This window comes from Diorhabda carinulata, chromosome X, assembly GCF_026250575.1.
Source record: "Diorhabda carinulata isolate Delta chromosome X, icDioCari1.1, whole genome shotgun sequence".
Lineage (NCBI taxonomy): Eukaryota > Metazoa > Arthropoda > Insecta > Coleoptera > Chrysomelidae > Diorhabda > Diorhabda carinulata.
In genome coordinates this window covers 56,291,743-56,318,389 of record NC_079472.1, presented here as the reverse complement: position 1 = coordinate 56,318,389, position 26,647 = coordinate 56,291,743, and the positions used below count along the sequence as shown (strand labels likewise).

Sequence of the window (26,647 nt, the reverse complement as noted above, 5' to 3'; positions counted from 1 at the left end):
TTCCACTTAAGACTATCCACAAAATTACTTTCTTGAGAAAGAATGTCACAATTCATTGAATTACTTCAAACAAAAAGCTATTTCACAAAATTTTTCAAAAAGGAGCTACGAGAAATTGCACTACTGGATAAAACTCCGTGAGAAATTTGTCGTCGATGCTTTCGAAAAAGAAATATAATGCCACATATAACCGTAAATTGGTGTGAGCGCTACCAATTTTCTAATGAAAAACGTCAAAAACCTTAAGATAGTTTATCGGAAATCATACTTTATAAACTTGGAAATTAGAATATTTTCCTTTTGAGGATGAAATTTTTGATTGAAAATCAGTTTCCTTTAACTTGCGAGGGTTGCTATTTAAATTTTGAAATAGACAAACGCAAACAAATATTTATTATTGAATATAGCTTTATTTTTTCTAAATTTTCTCCATTGGGATCAATACACTTTTTCATGAGTTTGAACCAATTATCGATGGAGGCACTCCATTAACCGCTTCTTCAGATGTAGAAAAAAGATAAACTCGCAATTTATTTTGATCTGCGGGAATGGAACAGTGCCAAATTATGCGGTTTCCATTTTTGTGTAGTTTGTGAACTGATTCACTAGATTTTAGATATTTTTATTTCCAGTTTCATTGCGAAATTGCTCCTTGAAGAGTAGCTACTGAAAGAAGCGTGAAATTTCCTTCCAAAAATGTGGTTTTTTCGGTATCCTACCACTATGGAGTGTTTTGCTCAGTGTAGATCCCAGTAGTACCGGGCCCTACCTAGAGATCGCGGTAGGTGCTTGAAAAAATACCGTATGAAAAAGTTAACAATCTATACAACTTATGTTTCAAGTTTGAAGACGCCACGTTATTTAGAATTTGTTTGCCAGCCATCAACAGTAAACGTTTTCAGTGAATTTGAGAACATGGACAAAATTGGTCATCGTTATGTGATAAAATACTTTTATATGAAAGGCCTTAGCCCAGGTGATCAAGGTTCTACTCTGGTTGAGAATGCTCCTTCGTTATCAATTGTAAAATATTGGGTAGCAGAGTTTACACCTGCGACCAGCATCGCATTGGTAGTCCTAATGAAGTGACGACTCCAGAAATCCTCAAAACGGTATTAGACGATCTTCGACTGCAAGTGCGCGAGCTAGAAGACATAGTAGGCATTTAAAAAGTGCAGTTCTGCAGCTGTACGCAAAATAGGTGCCGCGTTTCATCACTATGGAACAAAAACACAGAAATTAAGCACCGTTCCATAACCATGGATGGAAGGTGGATCCATCACTCAAAACACGAAACAAAAAGAACAATCAAAGCAATGGACTGAGAAGGGATAACTGACTCCAAAATGGGCAGAGACCGTTCCATCTACAAGCAAGGTCATCGCATCGGTATTTTGGGATGCACTCGGGATAATTTTCGTGATCTATCTTGAAAAAGTAAAAACTATCAACGGCGAGTATTATGCGAACTTATTGCAACGTTTAAGCGAAGTTATCAAGCAAAAACGGCCGTATTTGATTTAGAAGAAAGTGTTGTTTATTCTATGTCAGATTTGACATATTCACATCAGTTTTTCCGTAATTCAAAACTTAAGAAGCAATTATTGTCATATTATTCTTATATATTTTTATATTCCCGGAAGATTTCGAACTTGTGCCATAATTATAATTGAATTTAAGTATATGATATATTATATAAATATCGCTTCACTCATTATCCCATTAAAATATATGTGATACCGCCGCTGTTATCACTTACACTCACCAAACTCTCATTCTGTGTATTCAAATTAAGTTGAACCTCATTCAGAATCGAATCGAGTTATGTCTGGAGAACGGAATTTTTATTGCATAATATGCATTATATTTCGTCGTGTACATTTCATATTGACATATCATCTCTCATCAAAAAAGAGATTATGGAATTTTCTGCAGTTTTCAATTTCCCACCACGTAGTATATGAAATTTTTCCAAAATTTCTCATGTGAGCTATCAGTCACCATCAAATATTTTTATCCCACTAGTTTTACAACTATTATTTGCTTTCATTCCGTGTAAAATGTTTTACAATTATACATTAAGAGTTAAAATTTCTATCGAAGACAGAAAAATTGAAATAGTTGTGCAGAAAAACTTTTTACTAATAGATCAAACTTGAAACTCGTGAAGCAAACTACAAATAGATTAGGAAAACAAGTGTTCTAACGAAATATTCCTATAATTAATGCCCTCTACATTATCAAACAAATCAAAAAAGAAGAAAACTGGTTTAATACAACGGTATATACCTAAAAGACGTATAAAATTTATCAACATATTATTTTAACAACCTTTCACGTGGTATTTAAGCTTCAAAAATCTTTTTATTTACTCGCTAGCTTTATTCCCAGTGACTGATTTTTTTTATAAATATTCGTATACCACGTTTGACAGTCTTTCTGCTCTATATAATATGCTTTCTATATTGAGCCTCAAAAGTCTGTAGTGTCTTGTACTCGGCATGAATATCAAAAGTTTCCTTTTCTAACTTATCGAATCTACAGTCGTGTCTTTCCGCCAGTTTTAGTTTCTTTCAGACAGCAATACCTTACTACAACATCTGATGAATATCTATATATGCAGATTTCTTTAAATAAAGTATTCTGATCTAGTCCCATTTTCATAGTAGTACCTTAAAATATTCAGTTCTATTGTATTGTTGAACTAGTCTAATATTTTCTTCCTTTCTTTTCTTTCTCATTTCTTCAAATATTTCATCTCTGCTAATTCAAATGAACAGAACAGAATTAGTCCAATAGCCCTCACATTTTTTTCTGCTCGAATGTTGGCCAAATTCCTTGAGTATGCTGTAAAATTTTCAAACTAAACTAACTTCAGTACAGCTTAGCTTTGTTATGATATAAATATAAATAAATAAAACTTGATTTGTGTTTATTTATTTAGAAATTTAGATAATCAACAACACATTTGCTTGAATGATGGAATGCAATATTAGAAACAGACTGATCAGAACCATTTGAGATCATATAAAACGTATACGTTATTGATGAAGTGCATAAAGTTCTGTCGTGTAAGCCATACATTTGTATTTGTACAAAAACATGTCATTATTTGAATTAGATGACCTTGTCTCGAAGCAAACACGTACAATTAGTTCACGAAATACTTCAATGGATAACTATTCCTTAAAAGAGAGATCTCGTATCTACTTTCAGATTCCAGATTTTAGTTCACATGGTTAACCAAAGCAGAAACTATTTATGAAAGAAGCAATAATTAATAACGTAATGGAAATCGCCGTATTCATATTGAAATCCACTCGATTTACTATTAAATCAGATGAGTTGGGCGTGAATCGACGCTAATATTCATCTACTCTGTACTATTAATCAGTCGGCTAGCAACGACTAGGGGCTATGTACTCAGAAGAGGTGGCCGGCTATTTCCTTGACCAAAACAGTAATTGGGGTATTTTCGATGTGATGATTTCTGGTTAGTGAGCATACCAGTACGTACTACTTGAGTCGTCTTAGCTAATGAATGGTCTTTTTGTGTCCATTTAGTAGAATAACAAAGAGATCTCTTCCATTGTTTCAGACCTGAGGTCTTTTTTATGATCATGGTTTTGTAGTATACCTATAACAGGTTGCGGTACTCGGAAAGAAGCTGTCCAGACTTTTTTCGCCAGGTGATCAGTTTGATCATTACCGTGCAATTGCGTGTGATCCACGTTAGAGTAAATTTGTTGTTTGCTACTAGCTTTGGTTCAATTTTACAAGAATCGAATGTTTGATGGGCTGCTCTGCTGTCTAATAGAATAAATACTTTCGCTTTGGTATATATTTCCGCATAATCAAGCTTTGCTACGGTTTACTGAACAAGTTACTTGTACAGTTTACCCAGCTTCGATTGACGATTCTAATTGACAAAATGATACAAAAATCGTGAAAAATAAGGGCGTTGGTACTAGAGGAATTGAAACTAGAACCAGAAGAATTAAGAAACGATCTCCGAATGGACAAGAAAATCTATCTTGGAGTACTTGCAATGAGTATGATGAAAGAAGGAAAGTAGTTATGGGAAATTTTTTACCTGCTAATGAATTATTTTCATCATTACCATCTAAGTTCGTTGAAGATTTCTTTGAAGTTCATTGATCTTGAACGAAATTCAGTAAATACGAGTCACCAGATGCTTCAATTTTTGAAGATTGTTAATATTCTTTCCCTTCTAACATTTTATTTAAAATATTCATTCCTTTACAACTCGCATCTGGTTGAATTGTTCTGTGATCTATTTATAATCAAGTTCCCTTTTGTCTCGATCATGGTATTCTTTGTTTTTGATTTAACAAAGATATGGTTGACTTCTGTAAGTTTCAACAACATCTGGCGAGTATTTGTGTCTAATGGCGCCAATTTCTACTGTTAAATTGATAATAATAGGATTTAAGCAACTACACAACCATGAAAGATAAACAACTGACGCATCATGGGCACTACAAGCGCAGGTACAACAACACAGTTGTGCAGTAGTTTGTTATTATTGTCATGATGACATTATTTATCCACTTCAAATTTTTTCAAATTGAAACCTCAATTTTTTATTGCAAATATTTGTTTATTTCATTGTACTCGATTATTTTATTGTCTCCAATCACACTGGGTTTTCGAGATATGTGCTCTTTGATTTGGTTATTACTAGTTAGATAAATATTTATTTGGAGTCGTCGTGTCAAAATGAATATTCCATAATCTAGCATGCAGTTGAACAGATGAAGTGCATTCATTAGTAAGATAGAAAGTGCAGTGCAGTGCAGCCACTTTCGCGCGTTTATTGAAAAGTTCCGGTTTATATGAACCATCTACGTATTAAATGTGTGATGTAGGTGCTCGATTTTACCATACCTGTTCACCCTTTTTTGTCATAATCAGTCACTGCATTAGAAAAGTTTTTGTCTCAATTTTTATAGTGAATTATGTGTGAAAAATACCGTTTCAATTTAAACAAAACAAAATGTCAGTTAAAAATTTCTGATGTCACAAAAAGTACACATTGTACATATGTAGTTTCTAAAGGTTTTGTGGGACGTGCTGGAGGTTGCCTACCGTTGCGGCATAAATAATTTTTTTAATCAAATAAATATTTCAGTTTATAACGATTGTAATTGAAAATCACTATGGAATTTATGACGCAATTTGATTTCCGCATTAATAATTTATATTTAATATATACATTACAAAAGCTTGATTCAGTTATATTTCGGAGTGATTCAACTATTTATTCATGAAATTGGAAAACGAACTGACGTGCCCTGTTATGGATCATTCATAATAATGATCATTACTTTACTATCTATGATTATAATATTGAATGTTCCATAATGATTATTTAAGCTACACATTTCATACGAAATGTTATATTGAATTTCTTCAAATATCACAGTGGCTATCGTTATTTCTCATTTCCGCCTTTATGTAATTTCCTCCTGTTTTGCGCAAAATGAGTAGAAAAAGAGCTAGTTTTTTTCTAGTTCTTTTTTTAGTTAGTTTTTAGATTTTTTTAGCTAGTTCTTTTTTTTGAGTAAAAATTAATAAGCTCTGTAGTTTCTTGTGATTGGGGCCCCTACTTGTCACTAATTTTGTACAACGGAAAAATCTGCGTTGTGAACTGCGTACTAGAAATATAAAATGTAATTTTTTTGTTTGTGCGGCAAACATCGATTAACAATATTTTCCACATGAATATTATCAACTGTAAATCGAATTTAGTTGCGGTTCCAATAATAAGAGTTGCCATTCGGCTTGTTACGTTTTTCTTCAAACATTATGAACATTCCTTTGTTCACGTACTGATGCACAGTAGTCACTTCTGATTTTTTTTATTATTATGCTCACGAAAATTCGTATTTTCTCTTCACTTGGAGAACAGAACGAATAGAATAGTAAAAAAAGGAAAGTAAAACTTACCAGCGAATATAAAGAATAAAATCACCACAAATCTACTAAAATTCATTTTGATTTAAAGTGTAGATAGGTAGAGGACAATTTAGAATACAGTCCGAGATTTTATTGGATTCCTTGACAGAAATGGCAGGCAATAAGAAATTCATTCCTTCAAAAAATCCAATGTTAGAATAAATAAATCCAAAGTGACTACTATGCCAAAATACGTGAACAAAGGAATATTCAAAATGTTTCAAAAAAAAATGTAACAATCCGAATGGCATGTTACACGCTTGATAGGTGCATTAGGGCCTAGTAGAGCGTGGCTCATCACCAAGAGATATCCATCCACGTTTAAATTCGCTATAACCTCGAAACATAGCTGCTCGTCAGGTACTTTCATCACCAAATTAGCATTGCAACAGTTCAATACTTGTTTGTATGTATGGATTTGGAGCTTCGTATACACTGCGACCCAAAGGATCGTTCCCCTCTCTTGCTGCGATACTGGAGGTCTTCCTTCCATACGCTCCTAGGTGTAGTGCTCTTAGTGTTTCACACTTTGAGAGAAAGTGGATAGAGGTTTCGTCTTCTGTCATCTGTGCAACAAAAACATTATCTGCTGGGCCTAGCGTCTTCAGGTGTTTGTTGAAACGACAGTGCCCCGATAGAACTCATGTTAGTATTCGTAGATTGTTTTTACTTAGGTTAATACATTCTGTAGATCTATTCTGGTTATAGTTTCCCAGAAGAGTCTTGGTCTGTCTGAGCCCTTGTGGGTTTCTGAATAATTGGTTTTGCTCCTATCTACCTTATTTTCCAGTGCTTTTACCATTGCTCTGTAGCTGATACCACAGAAGTGTTGGTCAAATTTTGTCTCGTCATCCAACAGATGAGGTAAAAGTGTAGAATAAGCAGAACGCATTTTCCTCTGTCCTCCATGGAATCTTCCTCTTCTAAACAAAGTACCACCATGGCCAAATCGCAGTTGCTAAAATTTTGAGACATTTTGCGCACAGAACCTTTCGCGATATTAGTTGAATCGAGACTGTGCGGAAAGAACTCGGAAGCCTGTAGGACATGTGAGCTCACCCCTTGAGATCCCGCACCGATCCGTTCTTTGGAGCAAAATCGGATCGGAGTGGTGTATGACAAGTGAGTCTCGGTCATAGAGCGAGGTATTTACTGTAAACCTACTTATGTTACTGGTTGGGGCTACTCAATAAATATTGAATTTTAATGTAACGTGAGATTATTCAAAGATTACATTCAAACCAAATGTTACCAATTTCACAGTTACCTTTTTGGAGAAGCATATACGCTTACTGTAATATAGTGAATTAGTGAAATAAGATAATATTTTATGATATTTTTCACAATCATGTATAAATATATGTGTTAACTTCGTCCAACGAAAACCAAAGATCCTGCAAAACATAGTAAGAATATTTTCATCGAAACCGATAAAAATTGCTCGGGAAAGCCTGAACATCGATCAAGAACCTAATCAGGCATCTGAAGGTAATCAAGAGTGGAGAAAATTCGTCGGTTCTATCAGGAGGAAAGTTCAAAGACATGCGTCAGGGTCTTCAGACCTTCAAACCGCTACGTCTCAAACCAAAAACGAACCGCTCTCTCGAAAAAATTCCCTAACACAATCCAGTCGATTCGAAATGTTCCGACGCGAAAAAAGTTGCGACAAAGACAAAAAAAATGATAAACAACCACTTGTCAAACAGAAATCCATCGGCCTAGAAAATACCACTAGAACAGATATTTTGAAAGCCTTTAGTTTTAAAGAAAAATCGAAAAACGTTCCCTCGAAAGAGACTAGTCCATCGTGTAAATCAAGTGGGGAACAATCTCAAAAAAGTGTTCGGAGGAGTGATAAAAAAGATAGTGATAAAACGCTTAATCCTACTACTAGTTCTTCGAAAAGTAAGGGTAACAGTTCACGTTGCAAAGAAGGTTTGAAACAAGATGATTTTCTCAAAGCCACAATGAGGATATTTTTGGTTGTTTCACCGCCAGTTGGAAAAATGCAGGTACGTTTTTTACTATATTATTATCTATATCAGTTATTTCATTTTATACAGAAAAATATGAAATTACTAGTGAATATCAATAGGATTAAATTACAGTATGAACTCTAATTGAATTCTTGCTCAACACATATTGTAAACGTTGATATTAGCAACCTGGATTTTACTATTATCGATTCCTATATTCATTTTTCATCCAACTCCTGTGATTTGGTGTAAATAACAGTACTCTTTTGTCATAAAAGGAAAATTTTCTTCTTTTACAGCATTTTCCTTTACGAATTTACCGTTCTTGTTTACTACAGTTGTTTTTCATTCTAGTTTCCCACTCTCAGGTTTCTACCTGTCATAGCATGCTCAAAGTATCTGTTCGATGTGTATGTCGTCTTCCTGGAACCTCCAATTCCACTATTTTTTGTCGCCACCAGTGTTTTGACATTATTTTGACCATATTTTTGCTGTGCTCTGTTCTATGCTATTCCTGCAATTCTTATTTTGTCGATTTTGGTCACTTTTAGGCACCTTCCCGTACAATAGACTTGAACCATATTTTCTTTCAAATAAAGTGATATTCTCTATCATTCTTTGGCAGATTTTTCTTTGTTTTCTATTGTTAGTGTTCTACCACATGCAGTGATTGTGTGGCTTGTTTTTTTTTCTATTTTTGTTTTTATATCCTCAAACACGTACCATCACATTGTAATATCCATTTCAAATGATTGAAATTGAGGAAGCTAATTTTCTTTTCCAAAATGTAGATTGTTGTCCAAGACATAGATATTGAGTTTCACTCGTATTTATTCAAAGTCTTCATAATCTTTCGTATCATAGCCTCAACTTTATCATTCCAGAATAATAGTGAAACCATCTCTATAGGTACTGTATTCTTTTTTTAGTCTTTTTATTATGACTATTGGTGTTGCCCTTTTTATGTCTGATTTTGTATCTTTATATAATCTTTTCCTTAACTTGTCACATCTTAAATCTTTTTATATGATTTTCGTGATTTGTCTAGATTTTAAATGTTTTTTTATGTCCCATAATAATTGTATTATACATACATGACCTACTTCTCCAAAATAATCATTTTCAATAATTATAGTTCCATATATTCATCTTTTTGTTACGTTTGGAACAAAAGGAAATAGTAGGATTTCTTGATAGTAGATTCTGGTTTATGAGCTCCCATCTTTTATATATATATTAGTTTCATACGAGGGTTGCTACTTAGGTGTTAAGGTAGACAAATGGAAAAAAATATTTATAATTGGATCTGTCTTCATTTGTTTTCGAAATATTCTCGGATAACCCATCAAATCGATGTTTCAACTGTTCAAAATTTTTTTGTTTGATCGGATGTGTGATAGCTCGTATTGTCATGGTGGCGAATGATTCGTTTTCTGCGATTGGTTTTGTGAATTTCAATCAGAAATAATCGTTCTACATTGCTTCAAGGGAACACAGGCTACATCTCCAAGCGACCAATTGCATCGAAATGTTTCGAGCGCAAACAACTTTTGTTGGATTTGGCTGGTCATGAATGACCTAAATAGTCGATTGTTGTTTATTTTCTGGATCATATGCATAGATCCATGATTCGTCGTCTGTTACGATTTTATAAACATCTTTCGAAGCATTGCGATCGAAATTTTTCAGTAACAAAGATTAAAGGGTGCCCCTTGATATAACTGTTTCTGGGATGCATCCTTATGCATTATAGCTCTATAACCTCAATTTTAGTAGATTTCTGAACAAAATGAATCCTTGAAGTAGTAGAAAGAGCGTGGATAATAACTACGAATCTTTCAATACAAACTAAGATCACTTTATTCTGATCATCTTTGTTTTAAAATAATTATACATTCCATATATAAAGTAATTATCCGGAAAAAATGATAAATAAGATATTCAAACATTCAAACAGATACTAGAATTATTCAAAAAACAAAACAAAAGCAAAACGTCAAAACATAAAACATTTTCCCTTACTATATGTACAAGGACTTTCCCAACAATTATCGAATTATTTCCATAAATATGATATTAGTACAAATCATAAAGGTCATAATACATTTTCCAAATATTTCACTAAATTAAAATCTAAAACAACAAAAATATTATACTTATATCAAGTGCCTTGTACTACTACTACATAGGGCCGATATCTCAGTATTTAGAAAATAGACTAAGAGGTCATAGATACGATAAAAAAATTATAACTGCATTAACCAACCATGAAATATCAAAAAAACATAAATTCAATTATGAAGATTCAAAAATTCTTCAAACGGATTTAATTGATTACTGCTACATATTTGAGATGTAAGGACTAAGGAAAAACTAATTTTTCTCATTAGAACAAAGTTCTATTATGATTTTATTCTTATTTTGATATTCATGATGAAGGTGATCTATTGATTAATATAAATACACAAATTGTCAGTTTTTTTGAAAAAATTATTAAAAAAACTAAAAACAGAAGAGACCAAACATGAAGAACATTTAGTAGCATAAACTTATCAAAACTTCTAAGAAATAATTATTATATTAACGAGTATGAAAGCACTAGGAGTAAATGATAATAATAATTAATAACAAACCTCCTTTCTGTCATCGTGTCATGTAAACAAGTTAGTAGTTCAAATTATAATGTACGACGTCTCTAAATCATCTAAAATGTGCATTTGGCATGCAATACTATGATTTTCATTACTCACAATTCACCTATTGAAAATATAAATAGCTGAACGTTATGGCTTGATGTAATTTATTTTCGACTTATTGGAATTTTCATTTACACGCGCTTCGTCGCCAATTTGTCGCCATTTGGTCGTAATAAAAAAATATTTATATACGTTTGTTGTCATGAATGTGTTATAAAACAGATCGACGATATTGTGGTTTTTTTTGAATTCTATTTCAATGCTCTAACGCATCTATCGTTGAGCTAGTGGTTTAAATACAATAGACCAGTCAAAACCTTTGATAAGAATTGAAACAATGATTCGAAGAAGAAGAAAAAGTATCAACTAACTTATTGTGACTAAAATTTATAGTTGGTTCGATTGGTTATTCTTCTTTTGTCTATAAATCTTACCTATTACGGTGGTAGACTAAAAATGCTGAATATCATACTCATAAATACGAAAGAAAGCACTATAATACGTGAGGTTTTTTTGTTAAATTAAAAAAACAATTTACAAAACAGTTAAGTTTGATATTTATTTGACAAATTATTCTACGGGTTTTTTAATATTGGATATTAGTATGTAATAAAGCCTGATTAACGTCAGCTGCGGCTCGGTGAGTGGGATGAGTGGCAGAAGCCTCCCACGCACAACAAAAGCAATTCAGTCATTTCCTCTTAGCTAGAAATTTGTAAAATTGTGACTATCCCAATATCTCGGAGCAACAAAACAATCAGCTGACTATACTATAGTGTTCTATACGTCAGATGGAGCCTCGAACATGAAAAAAAAATTTAAAATCAGTGATTTTCTTCTAGATAAAAATTTTATTGATGATAGCTCATATGTAACTGTGATTAAATATAGAAGTCAGCTGGATATATCTCGTTGTAAAAACCGTCAGCTGATACTTTGAAAGTTATTACGTAGAAGTTAAGCAAAAGCATCCATTGCCTATATAAATTCATCAGCTGACTAGGTCTTCTTTGACTCACTGCTAACTTTTTTTTATTCATCACAACAGTATATTAACAATCAGCTCACAAATTTTCAGCTAGGAGGAAATGACCTATCTTTAATTATCAACATGGTTAATCTATTAGAATATGTTTGCATGGAAGTTGGTATTGGAAAAGCTCAAAGACTTATAAATGATTCGCAACTATATGAAGCTGTAGGATCTGATTAGAGCGCAGCACCTCCGGTATTCCTTGCATTCACTGGATGTGATTTTAACCCAACCTTTTTTCGAAAAGGAAAAGAGCTCAGGTCCAGGCTAAAAATTATCTTAAAAATATTAAATACAAATTTTATACACGATATACAAACAAAATTGTGAACTACATTCCAGAGATCGAAGGCTTTATGATGGCTATCTAGAATCAAGTTATTGTTTTTTACACGAATAACTACAAAAAAATGTTATTAAGGATCTCAATACTCAATCTGACAAATACCAACAAACATCAAAGACCATGAAATATTTACCATCTGCTTGTAGTGTGTTAGCTAATACCGACTATCTACACCGGCATAACTAAGTGTGCCAAATCATCCATCAAAAACTGGCCAACAAGCTCAGTCTTCTCAATAAACCGTATTAAAAGTACCGGCCGCAGAAGGTGCTCGAAAATGACAATATCAGAATCTACTCCGATATGTTCATTACCACCAATAGACAGGTGACGAATAACAGACCTGACATCGTGGTGGTTGAGAGAAGAGTCAATTGAATCTTTCTTGTCGATGTAGCTATACAGAACACTCATTACATTCTCAACAAACATCAGGAGAATCTGGCCAAACATGCGGATTTCGCACTTAAGTTTAAGCTGAAACTGACCCCGTGTGTGTTTGCCGATTTCGATGCCGAAGGAAATTTGAAGGAAAGATAAGTGAAACTGTATTTTTGGCTTCAACACTGTGGTTTAACCATTTCATGATAACATCAACTTAATTTCATGTATTATGTTATTAATAAATAAATAGTTTCAAAAATCTTAATTCTTATCAAATTATTACTTTCACCAGTAGTGTTAACAGTCTTATTCAACTAGTATTAAAAGTATTTATACGCACGCTTTATTATAAAATTCATTTTATAATTAAAAATGTACTTTCAACGTCATTTTTATAAATCCTCTATTTTTGGTCGATCAGTAGAAATAATAATCAACCAACTACATCATTACTGCATATAGCATTATAAAACCTTTGAAGACGCACATTTCGAATAAAAAAAATTAGCATTTACTTTATCAAAATTGCTTACATCTATTATCTAACTTTATAAGACATGGTAGGAACTTGGCTTGTTGAGATCTGTACGATTCGATCCTTTTTTATTCTAATATAACATTTAGAAATAATTAAATAGTTTTGTTGGTCAAAGTTAGAAATGAAATTTTTCCAAGGAAAGTGAGCCAGAAATACATTCATCAACCCTGATATGCAAACCCATTTAATAGCAGCGATTCGACGGCGTCGCTATGTACGAAAAATGTCATCAATTTCAAACGAAAATTGTGAAAATCCTGAATAGCATTATCTATAATAAATGGAAGTAGACTAGCGTGAGCCCCCATCTAACCTGATTTTTGGTACGTATGGATATATATGGATTCGTTTCATAATTTGGGAATGCGATTTGTCGAGTTCGCTAATTACAGTTATCCATCATCGTTCACTGATCAAATCGCTCACCGAATATATATTTAGAGACATCTCAGTCGCTATTCTGTATCAAAATTTCTTGATTTATAACCCATATCTAGTGGTAATTGAGTTATTGCATGAGCGTTATGCAATAATGAAGGATCTAAATTATTATATTTAAGGCGTATTCGGTAAAAGGTAATCATGTTTTTGATATTGTTTAATTACTTAATGAAGATTGATATATGGATAAAAGCCATATAGTTCTTCTTTTTATCTACTTTTTTAATTGCTTTAACACTGAAAAAAATCTAGTTTTGGAATGATTAGACTTTACAGCTAAAGCATATTTTACGATGAGGCAAATTTTCTAATCCATTGGAACGATTAATGAATTGATAAAGCACACAATCAATATTTAAAAAAGTTAGAGTTTAGATTAGATGAGCTAGAGCCTAGAGGTCGTGAATCTACTTCGCTAACACTTTGACATAGGCACTGATCTATTGTGCACCCCGGACTGTTCACCAGTCAGGTAGTAGCGACTTTAGCAAGTGAACGAACTTTCTGGTTGTTCCACACACCTCTTCTGGCTTTATGGCTCATCGTCAGATACTGCTTCACTATAGCGCACAATGCAGAGCAGCTCATTTGCCCTTTTGCAGCAAGTCTGTACTCGTTTGCATACTCTTTTGGGATGTGAAATAGATACCATAGGCTGCTCTTAAGATAGGATGGTCAATAAAAATAGTAAGTAAGTAATTTGTTTAAACACTTCTAGAGGAGGTGACAGATCAACGGACCACCTCACAAGAAGTGGTGAAAACTTGATCATTTGTCTAGTTGACTAGGTACCACGAACTTGCTTGGAGTTTGAGAGATTGGTCAGGGTGGTGGCAAGAATCCAGATTTTAATGCACCCCTGGAGCAGGATCAACAAGTTTCATCTGCGCATTTTTATCACTTGCAATAAATATTGCGATTCGCGGACGTTAGCACTATTTCACGCCAGATCATATTCTGCTGGATCCTGCAAGCTATCTAAGTAAATAATAAAATAAAATAATTCTTCCTGCCAAAAATAATCGAAGTATACTTTAGATGTACTTGATGTAGTGTCCATTTGGGAAAACAAATACACTGACAGGACTGGAGAGCTCATGTCAAAAGAATGCTAGATAAATGGGCAAAATGGATAAAAATCTAGAAACCAAACACACGGAAATCACTAAGTAGATAACCACAAAAAAGTATTAGTGCTGGGGCTCATTGTCTCAAGAGGCACTCAGGTGTAATCTGTTTAGAAAGAAAAAGAAGATATACACTTAACTATAACAAAGATATACTGTCTGTGTCTAACGTTTGTCCTTATTATGACTGTTTCCATTATCAATTTAAAAATATGTAACTAACTTAATCATCTAAATTCAATTCACCTTCCGTATTGAGGCTGCAGTATTAATTATTAGGGACGTTCTTTACCAACATATTTGTAGATTACATTCCACTTTGTCATACATTATCAAAGGAAATGTCACATATAGAAATACCAAATAAATTTTGCAACAAGACATTAACGTAACCGCAAAAGGCATTTGTACAAGCTGAAAATAAACGAGTCTGGTTGGGAGAAATGGAATGCTCGTTCTAATAACCATGAGTGAATATTTTACTCGTCTCCGAGTGAATTCGTAATGTTTTTTCATAGTGAAATTCAAGGTAATCACCTCGATGTGCATGTCGAATCGGAAAAATTATTGAAATTTTAATTTCGTAATCTTTAAATCTAATTCACTATTATTTTTCCCAATACGAATTACAAACTCGCGATCTATTAATTAGGAACAACCAAATAAATAGCATGACTCTTATCATGTTTAGAACTATCGATTGTTTCCACATTACCAAAAATTCGGGTTAAAAAAAACATATTAATAATATCACCGATAAGATAATCTTTTGACAGTAATTAATGATGTGATTGGACTTTTACATTACGTTCAATATAAATTATAACACATCAAAAACGGTTATTATTATACAATGTATTCCGAAAGTAATGCAACTTGATGTTTCGATCTCTCTTAGGTTTACAATGAAATTGGACAATGTTGAGAAAAATAGTCGTCTATTTGGTTTCATTCGTTTTTCAGGATAATTATGTTAACTGAAGGACAGTGCAAATCGTTCATAACATTCTTCCTTTCCAATTCTTCCAAATACTCTTTGCACAGCTTCAAGGAATATTTGGGAAGATAAATTTTCTGTTGCTCGGGTGCTGGTCAGGTTCTGATATTTTTTTATAGAATTCTTTTTTCGAAATCCTTTTTTTACCAAGTCTCTTTGACATGATCACTACATTAAACTCTCTCCCATTCTTTATTCGTCAAATTTCTATGTTCTTTAGGCCCAAAGCAACCTCTTGATGCGATTTTGATATCTCAAAAAAGTTTCTACACTGCCACCCTTCCACAAAGGCCAACTTCACTCAATTTTTTTTTCACTGTAGATTCATTGATTGATCAATTGATTGATTGATCTGATATGCTATCTCTTGGTCCTTGAGTCCGGTTACTCATCAACACAACATCTGTGGTTTTGGGTTTTCCAGGTAACCCAGAACGTTTTCTATCGCCAAGCTTCTGGTGGATGCATAATTTTTCACGTTGTAGTCCACGGTAGATCGAGGTATTTTCAATGATATGGTTACTTTTACCTAGACTATGAAGATTTGCAACTTTCAACAGATATTTACTTGGTTTCACGGATTTTAAAACTTAAAAGTCTGAATGAGAAATGAAAAAAGATATTCAAAAAATATAACATCGAGAAAAGTAGAATAAACAAATCAGCCAGTACTTGCAAGTTGTCCTCACCGATAAAAAATGAACAAGCGTTCTTATGTGTATCTTCGAAGTTCATTTATTCTAATCGCTGCAACATTTTCCTAGTAGCAGAAATTTGCAAATTAGGATGATCTCCAAAATGCTATCTCGAGATATTTTACTTAACAACCAATTGGTTTTAATCAGTTTGGCATTAAAAATTCAAAAAACTAGATTGTGAAATAGTCAAACATGAAAATTTGTTCAAATTCTATCTATGAAAGCGACATTAGTTTCTCTTCTTTCGTATATTTACAATTATATACCACAACTTCATGCTTTGAGACAAGCTGTAACAAAATTGAACCCATTTTGGTTTTTCATTTTGCTGCCGTAGCTGCTTTTTTGAGATGTGGTGTTTCCAGTGGCTGTTGTAATTCATGGATCCCCAACAACGCGTTCACATTAATTGCAAATATTGAGAACTGTCTATTATGATAATAGAATAATTTTGCAAACTGTTTACAAATTCCATAAGTCAATTAAAGAAAAATAAGAGTCGGGATCAGATTCAAGAAGAATTGAGTGCTAAATGTGTTTTAAAACTTTTGGCTGTATTCATGCAGATCAAGTTAAAATCATTGTAATTGGTACTAAATGAAAGTTGGGTCTAAAAAATTCAATAAATCACCATGCCTTAAAAAATGCCGTAATTAAGGTCATTATTTTTTTAATAGGGGACTTGTACGACTAGACCTCGTTTCAAGAAAAAGGACTCTATATTGGATTTTGCGAAACGATGTAAGAAGAGAGACGGGTCAACGGCTTTCTATTTTATCACGATAACACGCCATACCACATTTGGATTTAATATAATACGAATAAGATGCGAAAATAATGAATGTGCTGTAAAGAAAAAGTATTGACTCAAATAAAGAGATTGCGGTGGGCTAAAGAACATGAACATTGAAGTCTTGAAGAGTAGGAGAGGGTTATATGGAGTGATGAATCAAAGTTTGATGTTGGATCCATGTGTAATCCCGACTATAAAACACGACGGAGACTCAGTGGTGGTTTGAGGAAGGTTTGGATGAAGGAGACCTGGTTAAAACTGGAAAAAGAAGGCTTTAAATAATATTAAAGGAACATGTGGTAAGTTCTGGACAGCGACTTATTGACAGACTAGCTGTGCAAATACTATTTGGAAGAACTGAAAAGGAAGAATGTACTGAATGCAACGATTTGGTCGTCATAGGCGCTCGAAATCAATCCGATTGATTTGTTATGGACAGTTAAGTCGGAAAGTGGTATCCTAATTCCACCGCACATCTTTCGAATATCCTGAAAAACGAATGGAACCAAATAGACGACGATAATTTAACCAAATAGACGACGATAATTTAACCTAATAGACGACGATAATTTCTCGAAATTGTGACAGAGAATGCCAAAATTGTGCACCTAAATAATAAAAGCAAAAAGAGGTTACATCGATGAATCAAAAGTTTAAATTTGTAACAATTATAGACTTTAATTTGATAAGTATATAAAGGATGGGAAAATACTTTTGACCGTGTAAGTTTATATATCCAACTATTTCCACATATTTGTTCGAATCACATAGAAATTCATTCCTACTGACAAAATTGATTCAATTATTCATTCTATACACGTAAACCCTTTCAAAAAGCTTTCAAATATCTCAATTCTGTGGTGGTATTCAATTCGTGTATGAAGGAATGTGTCTACTTAAAGTCATATTTTGACTATTGAAAACTATTCATCGACAAGAAAATTCTCTTTTTCTTGAATTCGTAGGTTAATAGCACGGCTCGCTATTGTAGAAAAATAAGTTCAGCTGTATCGTAATTCATTCATGCGATTAATTTTTTGTTTCGCCACAAGTTGAGCTTAACAGTGGACCAACGAATTGACATGAAATTTCAGGTTAAAGAAAAATCCCTGCTGAAACTTGTAATTTAGTGAAAAAGTGTACAGTAGTAAATTTATATGAAATGTGGGCTATTTTGATTTTAATTGAAGTATGTGAATTATAGCGATGATATTTAGGATTATTTGCGCTCTCGAGAAATCCTTGATCTGAATCGATATGATTATTGGTTGAGTATTTGTACTATTACTAAAACTGCGGGACTTAATCAAGTAACTTCATAGAAGGATAAGTCAAGAGATTTCTTTTCAAATTTAGCATACGCCTTATTTAATGGATCATGTGCCGTGCGATTTCTGTTTCCTCACGAGGAGGCTCAAGAAATAGGGTTTGATTTAATTGAAGCTGTGAGAGAAAATGAAAGAACACGTCTATAATTATTAAAAGAGAGGAAAGTCATTTCAGTGGTTGACAAAACTTAGTTTCTGCTATATTGCTGATTTCACCTTAAATAAATATAACATTTAGATTAGTTTTACTACTTATTTGAACAAAACTGTTTTCGTTGTTGAGTAAATATGAAAAGCTATGAATTTTGAGTGTTACTTATTACACAGTAGCCTCAACCCAACGAATATGCAATTTTTTCGTCGATATTTCACAAAAGATGGAAATTTTTCGTATGTTTCTATTCGTAAGGTGAATTAATAAACACTGTCTCTTATATTATAAATTTATCTACACACTATACCATACACTAAACTAATAATAATTCACTTTTACTAATTCGTTCTTTTCACTACGACCTTTTATTTAAAACTAAACTGACGGCGTTTACAGAAACCATTTATATACTTAAATAAAATTGTATAATGTTCTAGTACAAAAAGAAATAAAAGAAATAAATAAACAGACTGTCCTACAAATTATTTAGAAGAAATACTGTAAAAAATCCGCCTGCTACTAAAAAAATTATATACAAATAAACATCAAACGAGTTCCGCTATCGAAAAGCGCCATGCGTATTCGATGATTTTTTTCAAATTCCATACTAGCTGGACATGGCCGGCCTAGGGAACCATTTCGCGAAACACAAAACAAAAATGCAGTCGAACCATGACTTTCAAATTATTAACTTAGATACTTTTAAAAAAAAAACTTTATTCTACACAGACTAGTTATAAAATGATTTATTCTAAATGACCACAACTGACTGACTGAAATTGAGTGAGAAAATACTTCTATACAAATGTAAAATGCTGATGAGGTCCTCGCACTGATATCGTGGAAACAGCAACTCATCGTTTTCTGGGGAATGGTGAGATAATTCATGAAACTTACGAGTGAGACTTCTCGAAAAAAAAAACAACTTTCGGAAAATAATGTTACGGCCAGTATTTTGGTATTCCCTTTTGTCCACTAATATTATTTAAAAATTAGCCAAATGCATTACGATTTATTACTTCCTAAACTTGAAAAAATCGCTTGGTACGATTTCAGATAAAGGAAGATGTGATGGCAGAAACAAACGCTAAACTTCCAATCGATTAATTTTTGATTACTTTGAAAGAATCAGAAGCTCACTTAACTGAGTTAATAGAGCTAAAAGGTGATTATGCTAGGTAATAAAATATTTTTTTCCCAATTTTAAAAATAATATAAGTTGAGAAATATATTTGCACATCAGTTGAGGGATTCCTACTACAGCTTCAGCCATTCAATTTTGAACGCTTAGTTTCTATTTGACGACTGTATGATGCTGGACCAAAACAAAAAATAAAAAAACAAATCAAATCAAAACAAAACAAACATTCAATACAGGAAGAGACAATGTACGAAAAGTAAAAACACCCGACCGTCTCAGAAGTGAGTCGTTATGAAGATTTTCGTTGAAATGAAAAAAAAATGAGTATAGAACTATCATTTTATAAACTTTTTTGAATGATAATACGCCTTTGTAAATGCAAGAGAAGGTAAGACACTGTATATGAAGTTTCCAGATGCCACGTACTTTAATATTATTTATTTGGTAGCCTAGCAATAGTGAACGTTTTCAATAAATTGTGAACATGGAATACTAAACTAAATCCTACTCTGAGACTACCGTTATTATCAGTAAAATATTCGGTAGCAGAATTTAAATGAGACCATACGACCTGCAAAGGTACTGTAATTGTGTAAAAGTGTGGTACATCGCATATTAACTGAAAATTTGGATACGATAAAGCCGTGTGCGATGGGTGCCACGTTTGCTTACAATGGAACAAAAACAGCGTCGTGAAGATAATGAGCGAAGAAATCAAGCAAAAGTATTATTTCATCTCAAGACAATGCACCAGTTCACAAATTCGTTACTGCAATGGCTAAAATGAATGAATCAAAGTTTGACTTGCTACCTCATATGCCCTATTTGTCAGATTTAACCCCCTCGGATTATTTTCTGTTTCCAGACTCGAAAAAATGGTACTGAACTTATTGAACATCGCTAGGAAAAGTATATCTAGGTAAAAGGAGATTACGTTGAAACGTATATATCTTTTCCAAACTTTTTGTATTTTCTTTGTTTTGCCAGGTACTTCTGGGACCATCCTCATATATACCACCGTACAATTTTTGGCAGCTGAATTCTTAGGTGACTTTATCAGCTTGACTGACGACAAGAGAACGGGATGGCCAAATTTGCGATTAGTAATGATATCATTGAAAAAGTTCACCATAAGGTACAGAACGACCGAATTGCAATCGATTGAATGTTTACCAAGCCTTATTTACGGTGTTTGAGCAAAAATATGTTTTTATGCGGGACATTGAAATCCAGTGACCTTGCAGACCAGTTATGTGATGTGGAATCTTTAGGTCTAGTATAGCCGATCCATCTCTAAGGAAGCCTGTCATTTAGAAAACTCTCACACAGAAAGACAAACATCCTGCATATGTAAAGTTATATGAATCTGTCTTCAATCGAGAAATGAGGTAGTGTTCCATCACATCGAGATGTTATATCCCGTAACAGTGTTCCCAGCAGAGAAAAAAGACCAAAAACTTTATTTCATAAGATTGCATCATCTTTTGGAGAATCTCACTCATTCTATACAATTTGGTGTGGATACCTCATATTGAAGCGGTTATCTCTAACAGTTTAGTGGAAAGATACCTCGTCATTAAATACAATACTTGATACAAAATATTCAACTTCTGCAGTCTGGATTTGGATAAATTTAATAAACTCAAAGTTTATGGGGTAAACAATTCACGTTGCACGCAAATAACACAAAACGCTGTCTATTGTGTTGTCATTTTGACAGCTACTGAGCTGCGTGTTGACAGAAACGTGACCCAAACCACATAGAACTCCACAGTTTCTTCTTTCTAACAGTATTTTGTTGATCACATCGGATTCATACATACAGCTACGATTTTTCTAACGCGGATGATTCTTTTTGAAACACCCCGTATTGTTGGGTTTTCATACATCATCCACGTCACGTTTGATGCTCAGGTATACAATTTAAACTACGAAATCCTTTCAACTGTTGTATAAAAGACGGATGTGCTTTTAGTTTTCTTTTTTTGTGTACAAAATCTGTTTCGTCGAACTTTCCTTTTACTCTATATACAGGATAATATATTAAGTGCAGAGTCATTTAGAATGAATTTATTTTTCATTTATTAAAGTTTATTCAAAGATTTTTTTAACACTTTTTCATTTAATTCCATTTAGTAGATATCAACTTTTTAGATAGTAACAGAGAGTGGCATTACATTAATTTTTGCCCAAAGGACAGAACAACAGACAAAATTCTATTACGGACATTTTTCATGTCTATGAATAACTTTTGGAAATGTGTGAATTGATATGTCGACAACTGATATCATAAACGCGTGTTCCAGTTATGGAGAATCATTAACTTCAACAACACCTAAGCATTATTGTTAACGAACTTTTTACATTACATTAACAAGTTATATTTAGAGCCGTATTGTGAACAGAATTAATCAGTTTTCAAATCAGATTTACTGGATGAGATAAATAAAACTTCCATGATCTAGTTTGGAATGAACGAGAAATTTGAATACATCTAGAATGAGTTTTTCATTAGCTCTCCATCGGAGGTGAGCCAATATTAAAATAGACAAAAGCAAAATCATTTAATGATAGGATATCGTTACCTTGGCAGAAAACTGGCACAAGTCTAAATTGTTTAAATTATATTCCCGATAGTACATTAGCCTTCTAAGGGCAGCAAAAAAACTGTGAAGCCATTCACTTTACATGAGCTTTCTTATGATGATTTTTATGATTTCTAGAGTCAAAATTTGGAATTTGGAGTTAACCAAAAGGAATACCGACGATGAGAGATTTAAACTCGCAGACGTAAACATTTTAAAAATTCATCAGGATGACCTCGATGTGTTGCAGTATAAAAATTCATACAGTGATCAAAAATTTCAAAAACTGAAAAGTAGTGCTTAATTAACTACAATAAAGACGGCTTTTAAGCAAAAGGAAATTCTGCAATTGGTTAATCAGCAAAAACAGGAAAAGTACTACTTTGATTTTTTCAATAATTTATAAATTAGTTTCGATATATACTATCCAAATACTTTGAGGTTGTTCGCTTTCCATATAACAAATTGTTTTAATATTTTGCCCTAATATAGCTTTGTTTGATTGTCTAAAACTCTTTCGTATTATAGTCACTGTCTTAAGTCGTCAGATACTTATTCATTTTTCGACATTACTATCACAACTCGACCGTTTTCTAACTACTTTTGTAACCTAATCGAAAGTCCTTATATAAAAACTTTATCCTTAACAGTTTTCTGCAGCACCGTTTTGTTTAAAATTGTATTTAACAAAAAATTTTTGGAGATTTCCCACAGTATTCACTTTTTGAGTTGTGTCAGTTTTCTTCCAAGGTAGCGATATAATATTTCCATGCTTTGTTTTTGAAATTATTAGTTACATTGATTCCTCCTCATAACATACAGGTTGAGTCTTGAGGAACTTTAAATACTTTTACCATATGCAAAGCCCCTCAGGGAGAATATTATGAAGTGGGAGCGATATAACTCGTAGAGATTTTTAATCCGTTGAGATACGGATGCATCAACTCGGAATGGGGATATTTCAGGTTAATGAGAAGGTAGTCCGACTGACGGCTTCATTAAGTATCTAAACCACTTTGTAAAGTTGGAAAATCCAAAAACTGTAACCTATAATTCCTAAATCCTTCAAATTGCATTTCAATATGAGGTAGATAAAATATTTTGAAAATTCCACAAATACTATAGCTAATTAGAATTTATGTTCAATTCCACAAATCACCCTGTGAATTAATTAATTAATAAGAGTTGACAGTATTTAGTAGCCTTATGAGGGACTCTACATATGGTGGAAGTATGTAAAGTTTCATCCTGTATAAAGTTGTTATCAGAATTTCCTTTTTAATACGAATTTCTTCAAGTGCCGTCTTAACTACGAAGAGTGGCAATCATGAAGGCTGTTTTAATTTCCGAAACTGCTGATATACACGGACTGCTCGTATTACGAATCTGGTAAATTTCCAAACAATTATTGTATTTTCCAATCTACTGAACATTTGTGAGCTATAATCCCCATTTTATGTCTTATCTGTTATATGACCCAGATACAGCAATTTTCGCCTTTTAATGCTTGGGGTTACGGTGTCCTTTCGGAATCTCTATGATTGTTATAGTTCTTCAATCCAATCAAATCAAATCAATATTTCATAAATACGAACGGCACTCATACCAAATTCAGAAATTAAAAATAATGTTTACTCACAGTATAAAAATCGGTGAACATCTAACAAACCGTCAGTCCACGAGGACTCATCATCTCCACTGTTTACCAATGAGAGCATCGAATCATAAACATAAATACATTTCTATTGGCCGAAGTTGTATGTATGTACACAATTTATTTGAAATATTCCTCCTAGACAGTCAGCTAGTCGGCGATAAGCATTGACGTGGCTTGGTGAGGTTTATTTAACTCATAAATTTCTTTAAATAACAAATAGAAATATGGCGTTCTTTAGCCCATGAAGAAGACAATGAAATTGCACGGTTTATTAGTGAGGTTTTGTATATACAAACAGAGCAAGTTATTCAAATATATCTGAATGTTTAAAAAAGTGAAACATTCAGCAATTTGATAATGGAATCATAATAAGAATTGCTGAATTAACTAGAATAAATAAATTTTCCATTTATCGAGTAGTCGGGAAAGGGATTGCTGTGGATTATTCATAGAACCGAAAAACATGTAAAAAAATTTGAAATCAGTTGACAAAGCTACTCAAAATTTCATACGTAGGACAATTTATAGTTTATATAAAGAGAACATGGTTGCGATAGAAAAAAATGAATAAAATAAAACAGGTCATTTTGCATGTATTTTGACGACGTATATAGTCCTGTTACACCAATTTCAGTTGTTGATCTAGATAATTTTTCACAACTGTTTTGGAACGACTTTCCCATATCTTTGAAGCTGTTGTAACATTCACTGAACGCCTTTATGCTTAGATTCGTGAAAATCTCTAATTCGTAATAAGTCTTTATTTTAGAGTGAACCAAATTACACCGGAAATCTATTTAAAAAAGTTTAACGCATATGAACAAATAACAAAATTCGAAAAATTCCCAGAAAACCGAGATCGATAAAAGAAATAACTAGACCAAATCACAGTCAAATTCTTGTTGTTTGTTATTTAGCGTTTTAATTGCTGTCTGTTTGACATGGTCATAAAGCTGTTCATTTTTATTCCAGTCGTTAAAAAAAAGTGCTTTAAAATTTATAAGCCAACTTAAAAATATATCAAATCATAAAGTTTATAGCAAAATATAAAACAATTTTAATTAGATTGTAGGCAATTAGCAGTAGTGCCCTCGGAAGTGGGAACGTAGTAGTAACAAGTTTAACCAACGGGGCAAGCCGGAAATCGAATATGTTTCCTGTAAAGTGATATATATATTCGTAAACCCATAAACTAGGAAAGTGAGTTAATTTGGAAACCGTGTAAATTTCTTTCTTTTCCATTTGGGTGAGTAACCGTATACGTTTCGAACCACGATAATGAATCAAACAGAATTTATTAGACTTTTCTATTCCGGAAACATTAGAAAATTGAATTACGAAATAGTTCGAATTTGAAAAATTACGTGTCACGTTATAGTGCAAAACATAACTAATGGATTGCTGAGTATAATGAAAATGAATATTGAATTGTGTAATCACATTTGGATATTTGTGTTTGCTCATTATGAGCAATTCCATGAAAGAAATTAAACATTTAATTATCTATTTTTTGATCTTGTTCGTACGTTGTGTCATCGTGAGGAAGCAGCTCTACCAAATTTCTTCGACATTTTTTTAGTTCAAATTCGAGTCATTATGCAAAAAAATCGTAAAAAAAGGCGCTGTGACATAAGAAAATTTACTCATAAGAACCCTCGTTTCTGAACTATAGGCGTTTAAAGTTGCGAAATCAGAACTTATACTTATTGGGTATATTTTCTAAAGTATACATTTAAACCTAATTCTACACCATTATCTGAAGGCCAGGGGATTCTCATGCCCAATTGTTAACAATACGTAATTTTGCAGAGACAACTTTTTGAAAAATTTTTCAATCGATTTTATAACAAAAAGGAATTCTTTGTTTAACTTTAACATTTATCCCATTCAATATGGAGAGCGTGCTAGCGCGCTCTTCGATTCCTTACCCACTGGACGGTGCGCGTACCGGCACGCTCTCCTTTCCGTTCACCAATGACGGAGTTTACAACAACACCAAACTATCCGTTATTCTCGAGGAAACAGTATACAATACGCTGTTTTCCGTTTTAAAATCGGACAAGTGAAAGTGTGCCTTTTTTAAATTGAATTTCAGGTAACTGAAACACATTTTTCGCAGATTTTACTTTTGTTATAGCTATTAATTTTTAAATTCCACCTGTTTATAAGTAAAATTATGATAAAACACAATTATAACAACTAAATAACTAAATCGTTAATATAAGTTGATATTTTTTCTAATTAAAAATATTTAATTTCAACATTTCGGTCAGTCAATTTTGTAAATTGGTCCAAAAATTTATTTTTGAGACCATTTTTAGAATTATCATCATTTTTAAATTCTTTGTTTAGTTTTTTTAGTTATTTTTCATGTTTTGGAATATATATTCCTACATAAAACATTCTGTTTTTATTTTTTCTGATTTCACTTTGTCCCTTTCTAACTTTTAAAAACGATACCGTTTCTATATTTCTCACATTGTATTTTTGTTTATTTTTTCAATCCACTTTTAGAAGCTAGAATACGATATAATCATGAACATCCCTCAGAGAAAAACCCCGGCCCGGCCTGTCCACATAAACCTCCCTTGTGCTTAGTTGACTGTTTCGTGAACTATCATAAAAATATGGAGTTGTAATTGTAGTGCATAAGTTTATTGTTTGTAAATATAATTTTAATTGAATTTATATAAATTTTCTTCAATAAATAAGTCTACTGTTATTTGTAAATATAATTTTAATTTATTTCATATAAATTTTCTTATGATAATTTT

The 26,647-nt window shown here is 32.7% G+C and overlaps 1 protein-coding gene across 3 annotated transcripts in view; it reads left to right on the top strand.

Moving 5' to 3' along the window:
- Positions 1-26,647, top strand: part of LOC130902804 (pleckstrin homology domain-containing family G member 5) — a 306,366-nt gene that overhangs the window by 112,980 nt on the left and 166,739 nt on the right. Inside the window, exon 2 of one of the 3 annotated variants that reach the window (XM_057815136.1) lies at positions 7,243-7,991. The exons of the other annotated variants lie outside the window; for them this stretch is intronic. Coding sequence (XP_057671119.1) covers positions 7,620-7,991 — 372 coding nt within the window. The 5' untranslated portion in view covers positions 7,243-7,619. The remainder of the gene's footprint in view (positions 1-7,242; positions 7,992-26,647) is intronic. 3 annotated transcript variants of the gene reach the window in all.